The sequence below is a fragment of the Phascolarctos cinereus genome, unplaced genomic scaffold, assembly GCF_003287225.1.
Source record: "Phascolarctos cinereus isolate Bilbo 61053 unplaced genomic scaffold, phaCin_HiC Scaffold_7;HRSCAF=346, whole genome shotgun sequence".
Lineage (NCBI taxonomy): Eukaryota > Metazoa > Chordata > Mammalia > Diprotodontia > Phascolarctidae > Phascolarctos > Phascolarctos cinereus.
Genome location: NW_027556180.1, coordinates 151,554,214 through 151,566,337, shown reverse-complemented (window position 1 = coordinate 151,566,337; position 12,124 = coordinate 151,554,214). Strand labels below are relative to the sequence as shown.

At 36.7% G+C, this 12,124-nt stretch overlaps 1 protein-coding gene across 1 annotated transcript in view; it reads right to left on the bottom strand.

Annotated features, from left to right (window-relative positions):
• Positions 1-12,124, bottom strand: part of UBAC2 (UBA domain containing 2) — a 238,176-nt gene that overhangs the window by 56,752 nt on the left and 169,300 nt on the right. Inside the window, exon 7 of the mRNA XM_020964054.2 lies at positions 3,576-3,821. Within this exon, the coding sequence (XP_020819713.1) occupies positions 3,576-3,821 (246 nt within the window). The remainder of the gene's footprint in view (positions 1-3,575; positions 3,822-12,124) is intronic.

Sequence of the window (12,124 nt, the reverse complement as noted above, 5' to 3'; positions counted from 1 at the left end):
GGTCAACGCCCAATTCTAACAGATTGCTTTCTAGTTTTACCAGAAGGTTTTTTTCCCCCCCAAAAGTGAGTCCTTACCCAGGAAATAAGATCTTCGGGTTTACCCAAAGACTGCCTATAGGCAGCTAGATGGGGCAATGGATAAAGGGCTGGGCCTGGAGTCAGGAAGACCTGAGTTCTAATCCAGCTTCAGCATTCAATAGCTGTGCGATCTTGGTCAAATTACTTCATCTCTATTTGCCTCAATTTCCTTGACTGTAAAGTGGAGATAATTCACCTACCTCAGAGGGTTGTTGCAAGGCTCAAATGAGATGTTTGCAAAGCTCTCGGCACAGTGACAGCCACATAAGTAGTATACATGCTTATTCCCTTCTCTTCTCATCCCCACCAAACGCTATGGTTCTATGATTGTTTGCTTCTGTGTCCTGTGTACTCAGTCTGTTCCACTGATCAACCTTGCTGTTTTTTAACCACTGCTGAACTGTTTTAGTGATCACTGCTTGGTAGTGTAGTTTAAGACCTGGTATTGCTAGATCCCCTTTCCTTGCTACTTTTTCCCACACTTCCTTTGAGATTCCTGACCTTTCATTCATCTGGATCTATTTTGTTATTTTTTTCTAGCTTTAAAAAGTAAACCTTTGGTAGTCTGATTGGATGATACTACATAAGTAAATTAATTTAGGCAGTACTGTCAATACTCAATACTTCTCCTAATGAAGTTTTTGCCTAAATTATTTTCTGTTGAACCAAATGGCCCCTGTTTTAATTTGGGGATACTTGTCATCCCAGAAGAATATAAGCTCCTTCAAAGGCTGGAGCTTTTTTGGATTGTCACTGGAGCGTTAGCACATAGTATAGTATAGTACAGGTGAGAGGCAGTGAAGAAAGAGGGATGTGGGAAAGCTAACGTGTCCAGAGAAGGGCAACCAGAACAGTGGACAGCCTTGAGTACACATCGCATGAGGATCAGCTAAAGGAACTGGACATTTTCATTCCAAAGGAGAAACTCATCCAGGGCAAGAGAGCTCCCTTCAAGTATCTGAAAAGCTGTCATACAGATGATAAATTAGTTTTGTTCTATTTGGTCTCCAAGGTGAGAATACGGAGTGATGGGTAGAAGTTGCAGTGAGACCAAATGAAGGCTGATGTAAGGAAAACATTCTTAAGATTCCCCTCATTGGCGGTTTTCAAGCAAACATCCCAAAACACTGAAGTGTGATACAGTGGAAATTCTTTTTTGGAGTACGAATTGAACCAGGTGGCTTTGGGGCTACCTTTCAACTCTGAAGCTATGATTTTGTAAATGAGCATTTGGTAAATTTATTAAATTTAATTTAGTTGTTAGTCCCATTAGCTATTCAATAACAGACACTGACAGCTATTCAATTCCCAGAGATCCTTCTCTATATTATGAGGAGATACCATCCAAAATTGTGAAAAAAAAAGTTACTTTACATTAGTGAGGTAATCTAAGGCATAAATATCCAAAGGCATTAATTATACAAAAACGTCCCCATCCCCTGTGCCTACCAGTCCTTCTTCTGATTATTAATATCAAATGAGACAAGAAACGGGGCGGGGTGGGGGAGAGGGCGCAATGCACTTGCTAAAGTATTTAACATGGAGAAAATCCTGCATAGATTCTCTAAAGATGGTCCTTCAGATGTTCCTATCTGTAGGTGCCACTGTGCTCACACAGCTCAATTTAAGTTGCTCTGCATAATTACTCAACAGAGTCCAACCTGGCTATCCACACATGAAAGACAAAGTAGATGAAGAATGCCTATTGTTCAGACTATGATATGCAAGTGGACAGAAAACCTAGAGATGTGAAAACCTTTGGTGAAGAAGAGTGTTGGGGCAGTAGCACAAAGAATGTTATCAGATATTCTGTTTTGCCACAGAAGGAATGGTCATGTTAGAAGAGAGAGAAAAACAGACATCTTGTATGCTCACCTTTTTACATGCTATGAGATCTAGAGGAAAGCTCTCAGGTTGTTGTGTAGGTCCCCAAAGGACAATTGGGGTAAGGAAGAAATGAACAAGAGTTTTACAGGATAAGATTGTATAGGATCTGCAGCAGAGGAGAGAGTAGCAAAATCCATGCTGTCTCATCTAATAAATACAAAGCTTTGAAGAATCAAAATATATACCACAGTAATACTTAGTAGCATCAAATGAATCAAGTACAAATGATGTGAGGTGATACTTTTTCCTGATTCTTTATAGTATTCTTTATAGTTTTCCCCTTGTAGTGGCTAAAGTACGAGCAATGGGTATATAGTTGAATTTCCACAGACACTAAACTACACAGGGATGGCTACATATAAAGCAATTACATTGATTTCCATATGCCCTAAGAAATAAGAAGTCTTAATAATTTGTAGTCAAGCAGTACTATCATAACTTAAAAATGACATATTTGTATTAATACTGAGACAATGAAAAAATAATGACAAGAATGCTTTACCTGTCCCTTCCCTGCCCTATCCCCAACAACCGCGGCTTGTGAAAATACAGGAGAGAAGTTATTTCATGTCATGACTATCTACCTATTTAAAGAAAAATCAGGCTGATGAGAACAATGAACACGGCTCACCAAGAATAAATATAGTAGGGGCAGCTAGGTGGCACAGTGGATAGAACTCCAGCCTTGGAGTCAGGAAGACTTGAGTTCAAATTAGGCCTCAGACACTTGACAACTTACTAGCTGTGTGACCCTGGGCAAGTTACTTAATCCTGATTGTCTCGCCACAAAGATTTAAAAAAAAAAAAGAAATACAGTAAAATCCCATTACTTCAGGAATGTCAGGAACCAAAAAAAGGTAGGGAATGGGAAGGGCAAAGCACTTCTGAAGTAATATGCTTGAATTATTCAGCATTTATTAACAACAAAAAAAAAGACCCAGTGATGTTGTTCAAATTATTCTGAATCAATATTGGTTTAATGAGATTTTACTGTATTTTAAGCTCTTCCTGATAACTAGCAAATCACAGCATCTGACTTCTGTCAGCACACTGTCATATGAAAATGAACACTTTATAAACATTTTCCAAAGAGAAGAAAACAGTGAGATTAAATTGGTATTTGGACAAGTCCTTATGAACTTTCTCCCCTTTGTGTCTTCTCCTTCTCAATCAAGGAAAATTAATAGTGGTTACATTTGTCTATACAAGCAAGTTAACAGGAAGACACTGTGGCTTTTACCTGATAGAAAGCCAGATAAATATCACTTCTTGCTAACTAGGTTGGTGTTTCTCCAAGAACTTATACTTGTCTGAAACAAACAGAATGATGTATGGTTCACTCAAGCAACAATTAAGTTACATACATGTTTCTCTTTCTGAAAAGGCTGACTAGCTACCAGGGAAAATACATATCCTATCTGACTGACGACACAAAATCTACGTTCCACGGTGACTCAAGGGCCACTCGAGCACGAAGATCTACGATCCCATTAATCTGCAGCACAAATTTGATTTCCAAATTCTACAAATCATATAAAAATGAAAAGAAGCTTAATAGTCTGATAATCGCCTCCTTGTTAACTACTAGGTTAAAAAAAAATTAAGTACCTGCTGCTGTCGGTGCCGCCTCATGTGTGCAAACTGAGACAGCATAAGCTGACGATCAAGCAATTCCATTCTTTGCTGTCTCTGAATGTCTACTGTTGCTCCCATTCCAATTCGGATTTCATTGGCTGGTTCCGAAGAAGAGAAGATGGGTTCAAGTGTCCAAGAAAACAACTTTGCCATCCAGCGGGGTATGCAAAGAACCTGATGAACTTTTAATACACTACTGGTATAACACATACCAGCAATCTAAAAAAACAAAAATAAAAACAAAAACCAACAAAATTGTTAAAATACAATAAAATTTACAAAAACGTACAAATAGAGGAATCTTTTAAATGTCTAAATGTCGAATAGACACAGAACTGAAAATGGCATTCTTATATATCAGACTATTTCTTTTCCTGAGATTCAAAGGAGTCAACAAGAAGAGAAGTCATTTAAAAATATAAGCCATTATACATAAAGTTACTACTATTTTAGCTAATTTGTAATCTCCTTTGGGGAGGAGAGAGTGAGGCTGGTGACTGCACAACCCTGCTTCACTTAAATCCAATTCACTTGCAAGTCACGACATCTCCTTCCTGATGCCATGGTCCTCTTAAAGAATGAAGGACAAACAAAGATCTGTGAGCAGTAGTAGTTGCCCCACTGGGGACCCAACTGGCCAGTTCCAGTTGAGCAACACCGCTCCTTCCTTCCTTGCTTTCTTCCTTCCCTCCTCTCCTTCTGTCCACATCGGGAATCATGACCCTTAACTAGTGCTCTGCCCAAAGCAATATAAATCTTGATCGCTGAAACCTAGTAAGATATCTTGGGGTTTTTGTCCTAGATTTGTTTTTATGGACCACACCTTAAACCCAAATCACTCTGGCCCTCATTGATTAGCCAACAATAGGTCCCATCCCAAGCCTCATTTGGTCACTTTTTGGATTCTGATGGCTCAGAGTCAGTATGAACAACAATTGTTTCCATTTTGGCCAGAAACTCTGAGGGTCTTCCCTTCCCAGACTGATTTTATTTTATTGACTGGGTAAAAGAAGTCATTTTTTGCATCATTTTTTTACCTAGCCTTAATCATTGAATGGGTGTTGCCTCAGACAAACTGAGATCTGGGAAAGACCTTAGCTTAAAAAGGCCAAGGCCTCCCACTGCATCTAGGGCCATTTGTACTCGTCCTGATCTATATCTTGCCACTGGACCGAGATGGCTCCTGAGGAAAGAGTGAGGCTGCTGACTTCACAGCCCTGCCTCACTTAATTCCAATTTACTTGCAAATCATGACCATCTCCTCCCTGATGTCATGGTCCTCTTCTAGAATAAAGGATAACAACAACAACAATTTCTTTTAAGAAAGTGACTGTTCTATTTAGCCACTCTTTCCTTCAGTTATTAATGCATTATATAAAAGGCACTTAATTAATATTTGGCAAATGTACTAATGTATATTAACAAACTCTATCAAATGGGTGAATATTTATTGTTATTATTAACAATAATAGCAGATCACTTTTACATAGGACTTCAAAGTTTGCAAAGGTGATTTATTATTTCATTTGATTTTCATAACAAACCTATGAAATAGATTCTATTATTATTCCCTTTTTACAAATGAGAAAACTGAGGCTCATAGATATTCTTTTTTAAAAAACTGTCACAATCAGATAATATTTTATTTTTTCCTTCAATTACATGTAAAAACATTTTTAACATTTGAGTTTTGTTTTTTTAGGTTTAGGTTTTGATTTTCAAATTCTATCCTCTCCCTTCTTGAGAAGGTAAACAATCTGATATAGGTTACACATGTACAATCATATCAAACATATTTCCATACTGAGTCCCAGTTCTTAAGTATCTGAAGTGGAATTTGAATGCAAGTTTTCCAGATTCTAGGTCCAGTACTCTTATTCATTCTGCTGCGCTGCCTCTTAGTATGTGATTAGGAGTACAAACTAAGAAAATATCAAATTAACTCAGTAAAGCAAAGTAATTCGTCAATTCTTAAGATGGAAAAAGGAAGTTCTCACTCTTCATTTTAAGTACTAGATAGAAAAAACATGAAAACAATTTCTTTATTTAAGAAAAACCCACCAAAATAAAAATATTTTCCTATCACAAGCACTTTCACATTCTATTAATCCTTGGCAAATGGCCAAACACAGACATCAATGCTAGAAAACATTTTAGCTTAATCATCTGGGTGGAGCACATAACTGCTAACAAAAACCACTGATATATATTAAGAGGTTGTACAGTGACAGAAAAGTCACCCTTTCTTTAAAACCAAAGATACTTTATTGTCTTTATCCAGTGGTAAGATTTTTAAAAAAAAATCAAAACATCAATATGATACACTTTGATTTTTCTCTATTTAATTTCCATACCACACCAAAATGATAAAAGATAACAGCTGACATCTCCCTCCAAATGATCTCAATAAGAATTTAAAAAAACAGAAACAGCTGATATTTATATAGCACTTTAAAGTTAATAAAATGCTTAACAGTCATTATCTTACCTGATCCTCATAACATTTTTGAAACAGATACTACAGATATATTAATTCCACTTGCCTGATGGTGCATCCTCTGGATGTCCAAAGACCACCCCAGGGAACTTGATCCAATTGGTTACAGAACTCTAATCTACCTTCCCCTCCCCCACACCCCCCCAGGTTGTCCTTATAAGAGTGTGAGTGCAAACTCATCTGGCAGCCTCACTCATGATTCACATCCTATCTAGCTGTCCACACTGGGCATCTTCTTGACATCCATCTTGTTTCCCATAGACATATCCCACTCCCACCCCTGCCCACACCAGATAAGATTTCCTGGCCATTCCCTTATTTATATTGTCTGTAGGTGTCTTAAGGGCAGGAATTGTTTCACTTTTGTATCTGTAGCACTTAGCAAAGTGTTTGGCACGTCATACATGATTAATAAATGATTTTCATTCATACATTCCCTCATGTTTTCTCTGGAGCCAAGACTGGTCATTATAAATTCACAATTTAGCTTTATTTGATCTTATTTTTATTTGTATTATTGTTGTCATTGTTTATGTGGTTTTCCTGGTTATGCTTACTATATTCTGCATAGAAGTCTTCCCATACTTCTCTGAATTTCTCTTATTTGTTGTTTCTTGGAGTAGAATAATATTTCATGGTATTCATATACTATAATTTGTCAAGCTATTCCCCAGCTGATATCCATCACTTTCCTGGTTTTTTTTGCTACCAGAAAAAGTATTGCAATGAATATTTTGGTATATATGGATCAGCAATTCCTTTCTGCCTTTGACCTCTCTGGAGGTACATGCCTACCTACCAGTTGGATCTCTGAGCCAAATGTATGAATAAACTAGTGTCTTTTCTTGCATGATTGCAATTTTTCTTCCAGAATGTACCTGCCCATTCACAGCTCTCCCAACAGCACATTAATGTATTTCAGCAGCCCTTCCAACATTGTATCATCTGCTATCTTTATCAGTTTGGTACCAGGGTAACCTCCCGGGCTAGTGCAGTTGTAATTCCCTCTCCAACTACCTTGTACTTAACCGTTTCATATTTATTCTGTGTACATTTATATATGTCCTTGTTGTCTCTCTGGTTGGAATTATATTGTAATACAAGCTTATTGTGATTAACAATTATTTCATTCATTGTTTTTTGTATCTCTAGCACCTAGTACAATGCCTGGCACAGAGTCAGCCCTTAGTAAATACCTGTTGATTTACAAATTTGGAAAGTGTGAGGCAAAACCTGAAAGCTATTTTAATTAAAATCTCTCTTATTATTACTAACGTGGAACAATCTTTTATATAGTTCTTTATAGTTTTATTTTGAAAGTTATTTGTTCATAGGCTTTGACCACTTAACTACTAAAAAAATGGCTCTAAGGGTCTTGCCATTACACATTGTCTAGAAACACATATTGCTATTTACAAACAAACTCTCATTTCATATTATGGCCTTCTTTTTGTCCACTTTCACAAAGCTTTATCTCTCTGAGCATTAATTACATTAACCAACTGGAATGTAGTATAAGAAGGCAGCCAGGATAGTGGGGGAAATTAAAATCATGCCATGTAAAGATCAGTTGAAATGAGAGGGAAAAGATTAAATTTAAGAGATATGTGATTACTGACTATTTTATAATTCCTTTTTTTTTTAAGACATTTGGGGTTAAGTGACTTGCCCAGGGTCACACAGCTAGTAAGTGTCAAGTGTTTGGTCTGAAGCCGGATTTGAACTCAGGTCTTTCCACTGTGCCACCTAGCCGCCCCAATTACTATTTTAAAGACTGCCATGTAGGAGACAGATTGGACTTGGTCCTAAAGGACAGAAATAGGGATTAATGGCTGGTTGTTAAAAGGAGAAACACTGTGGCCCAGTATGAAGAAAAGAACTATGGAAACTAGAGTTCTCTAAAACTGAAATGAACTACTTTAGGAATTAATAAGTCCCCCATAACAAGTGACCTTTAGTAGAGGAGAGATGACCATGTATCATGCTTCATTTAGGAAGGGATTGGACTAAAAGACTGTAAAGGATGGTTTTTAGAAATTCAAAGTGCTCAGTTTATATTTTCCAGATCAAAGTGGTTTTCTTACTATGCCCTAGCTCATTATTCATACTAGATTTGAACTTACCTAACATTTCCTTCATTTCCTGCTCTGATGAAAAAACAGTTCTGCAGTTTAGGAACACAATTTTAACTGTTTTCTAGCACAATTATGCTCAGTATATTTGTACTTATTTTTAAGCAGGATAATCAAAATGTCTCTAAACAAAAGCTCAAAACAAAAGACAACTAGTGATGACTAGCAGTGGAAAATACAGATCAAATCACAACAGGGAGATTTGGGTCAGAGCATAAGAATAAGTATTTTTATTCTCACAGGACCTATTTTTTACTGACCACAAAACTGAAAACAAAAATTAAGCAGTACGACACAAAAGCCTGAATGTCATCATGAAAAGCTACTTAAAGATTCAATGTTACTACTAAAAAGGAAAGCAAAAGAGTTGTTACGTAAATATGCTTTCTTTTCCTTAGTGTGCTTTATCCTATGTCCCAGCCTAAAAATACTTTATTGACTTTGGATGTATTCCTGGTTTCTTACTATAAAGTTCAGTCAAAAAAAAAAAAGAGGAGGGGGAAAAGGAGAAGGCAGTGGTGGAAGGAAGAAAGGAAGGGAAGTAGGAAGTAAAGAAGATTATTTTTGTTTCAATGTTGTATGATGTGTGAAAAGAGGCAAATTATAGGGTAACAGCCAGAAAATATACACTAGTACCTTCACATCTTATTACTAAGACTTCATCAGGGAAATGGTAAATTAATTTTTGTGGTTGTTGTTCAGTTGTTTTCAGTCATGTCTGACTTTGTGACCTCATTTGGGGTTTTCTTGGCAGAGACACTGGAGTGGTTTGCCATTTCCTTCTCCAGCTCATTTTACAAGTGAAAAAACCTAGGCAAACAGGGTTAAGTGACTTGCCTAGGATCACATAGCTAGCAAGTGTCTGAGGCCAAATCTGAACTCAGGATGATAAGCCCTCCTGACTCCAAGCCCAGGACTCTACCACTTAGCCACCTAGCTGCCAGTAAATTAATTATCCCATCCCATGTTCTATTGATTTTAACATAGGACTACTAGGTCTGTATCCCAAAGAGATTACACAAAAGGGAAAAGGGCCTACATGTACAGAAATACTTACAGCAGCTCTTTTTGTGGTGGCAAAGAATTGGAAATTAAGAAGATGTCCATCAATTGAGAAATGGCTGAAAAAGTTGTGGTATGTGAATGTAATGGAATACTATTGTGCTATAAGAAATAATGAGCAGGCAGACTTCAGAAAAAGCTGGAAAGACTTATATGAACTGATGTTGAGTGAAGTGAGCAGAACCTGAAGAACACTGTATTGATTCTTCTCAGCCATGCAAGGATCTAAGACAACACCAGAAGACCCATGATGGAAAATGCTATCCACATCCAGAGAAAGAATTATGGAGACTGAATGTAGATTGAAGCATACTATTTTCTCTCTTTTTTAGTTTGTTTTTTCTTTCTCTTGGTTTTTCCCTTTTGTTCTGATTCTTCTTTCACAACATGACTAATGTGGAAATATGTTTAATATGATTGTATATGTATAGCCTATATCAGATTGCATGCTGTCTTGGGGAGGGAGAGAGGAGGAAGGGGGAAAATTTAGAACTCAAAATCTTATAAAAGTGAATACTGAAAACTAAAAATAAATAAACTTTTTAAAAATTAAGAAAAAAAGAAAACAACATAGGAGGAAAACATCTGAAAGATTCTATATTATCATTTCAGTTTATCCTCAAAGAGTAATTAAAAATATATGCCAGGGGGGCAGGTAAGTGGCACAGTGAATAGAGTATTGGCTCTGGAGTCAGGAGGACCTGAATTCAAATCTGGCCTCAGATGCTTACTAGCCGTGTGGCACTTAACTCCAACTGACCTCTCTCCCTATACATACATACATACATACATACATACACACACACATACATACACATACACATATATATGGAGAGATATTTATATATGTATATCTACACACATATACATACATGTACATATATATTATATGCACATATATATACACATATGTATATATGCCAGTCATGAATTTCTAAGCCACATTAATGAATAATTGCAAAGAGCCCTTGGTGTACTGTACTACCCTTGAAGAGAGAGCCCAGTGTCAAAACCTTAGTTAAATTGATAATTTGTCCTCTCAATTTTTTTTTTGCCTTAGTAATGGAATCCTGTGTCAGTGGTCTGCTAATTTACTACCTTCTGATTTTTTCAACTTCACATACTATGCAATCAGTAAATCTCAGAGGTTACTCAGGAATTTTATCAGTTTGATATGCTGCAAACACTACTCTAAAACTCTAGGAAAGAGAGGTAAGAAGAAGAAAAACAAGGATGATGTGTTAGTGTTAGCCTAACTACTTAGAAATAGGTCACTGTTAGTTCTTGCCCTTACTATAAGGAGGTTTACAGTGCCATGATAAAAATAATAAAACTGATGGAAAATACTACATTAAAATAATGTGTAGCCTTTGTGAAACTGTGAAACAGCTTTGTATGGGAATAAATTACTGGAGGAAAAAACCTGAAATGATCAACCTGTACTTTGTCACAAATTGACTACAGACACATTTGGTTGAAAATCTTTCCATATTCCCACATCATATAGAAGAATGAAGCCATTAGTAACTTTCTCCTATGACAGTATCAGAGTATGGACATTCTAAAAATATATTAATTAATGCTTAGAAATAAGAAGTTCAAGTATTTCTTCTTTTCTTATTCTGGCTTTGCTTCAAATAGATTATGCTTGAGAATTATACAAGCATCCTGAAAAGTTGTGATAAGTTCTAGATTCTAAACTTGATGTAGGCTTTCTTGCTCTTTTGAGTCACCCTCTTCTAATGTATCATGCTTCTTTAATAGAGTTTCAAATTCTCATTTCTGAGCAAAATCATTAAGGCTGTCTTCCAGACTGATTTTCCACTTTGGTTCTCATTATAATGTTTATCACATCACAAAGTAAACTAAGTTGCCTTGCTTAATGACAAATCACAGTTTGGGTTTATTTTTTTTTTAGTTACCTGAGGCAAGATAGGAAGCTTTAAATGGACCTTTGAGGAGTTAAGCAACTGTGCCCAACAGTATGTTTTGTAACACAATAACTTTTTATTTGTTATCATAGGCTGACCATATTTTTTTCCATTCGTCCTTCTTATGGATGACAAATCCTTTGGGGCAGAGAATTAATGTGTTTTTGCAGAGCATTAATAGTTTTGGCATTGAGTGTCTCACAAATAATGATTTTGTTCATTCAAGAACATTTTGATTATTTCTAAAGTCACTTTTTTTGAGCCTGTAGTCATGCTATATGCATATACCATTCACTAACTTATGACTACTTTTAACTACTACTACTGTTTGGGACTTAAAGCCTCACCCAATCTGGCTCTAGTCTGCTTCTCCAGACTTTTTACATGTTATTCTCTGTAACACACTCTATGTTCCAGTCAGACTAGCCTGTTTGTTTCTCATCTACAACATCCCACATAGCACAGGCTGTCTGTCACGGTGGGAGTGCACTTCCCTCCTCATCTCCACTTGGTAGAAGTCTAACTTCCTTTCAAGCTCAGCACAGGGACTGTGTCCTCAATGAGTCCTCGCCTGATCTCCCAAACTGCCAGTATCTCCTACCCTCCCCAACCCCCTTTATCCTGCATTTACTCTGTTGGTGGAGATAGTTCCAAGGAAGAAGCTGAACTGTGGTAGGAGTCCTTGCAACTGGCTGGGCCACAAGGCAAACAATAAGCAGGCTCTTAGAGAATCCATTGGATCTATTAGGGAAAACAGCAACCTCAGGAGAAAGGTAGATTATTTGTCCTGAAAAAGAAAATTCACAGTATTCTTCCTTATATTTAATACTAACACTCTTTAATAAATCTCTAACCTCAACAATGTGGGTAGACTTTCTAATAGTGCAGACACACATCTCA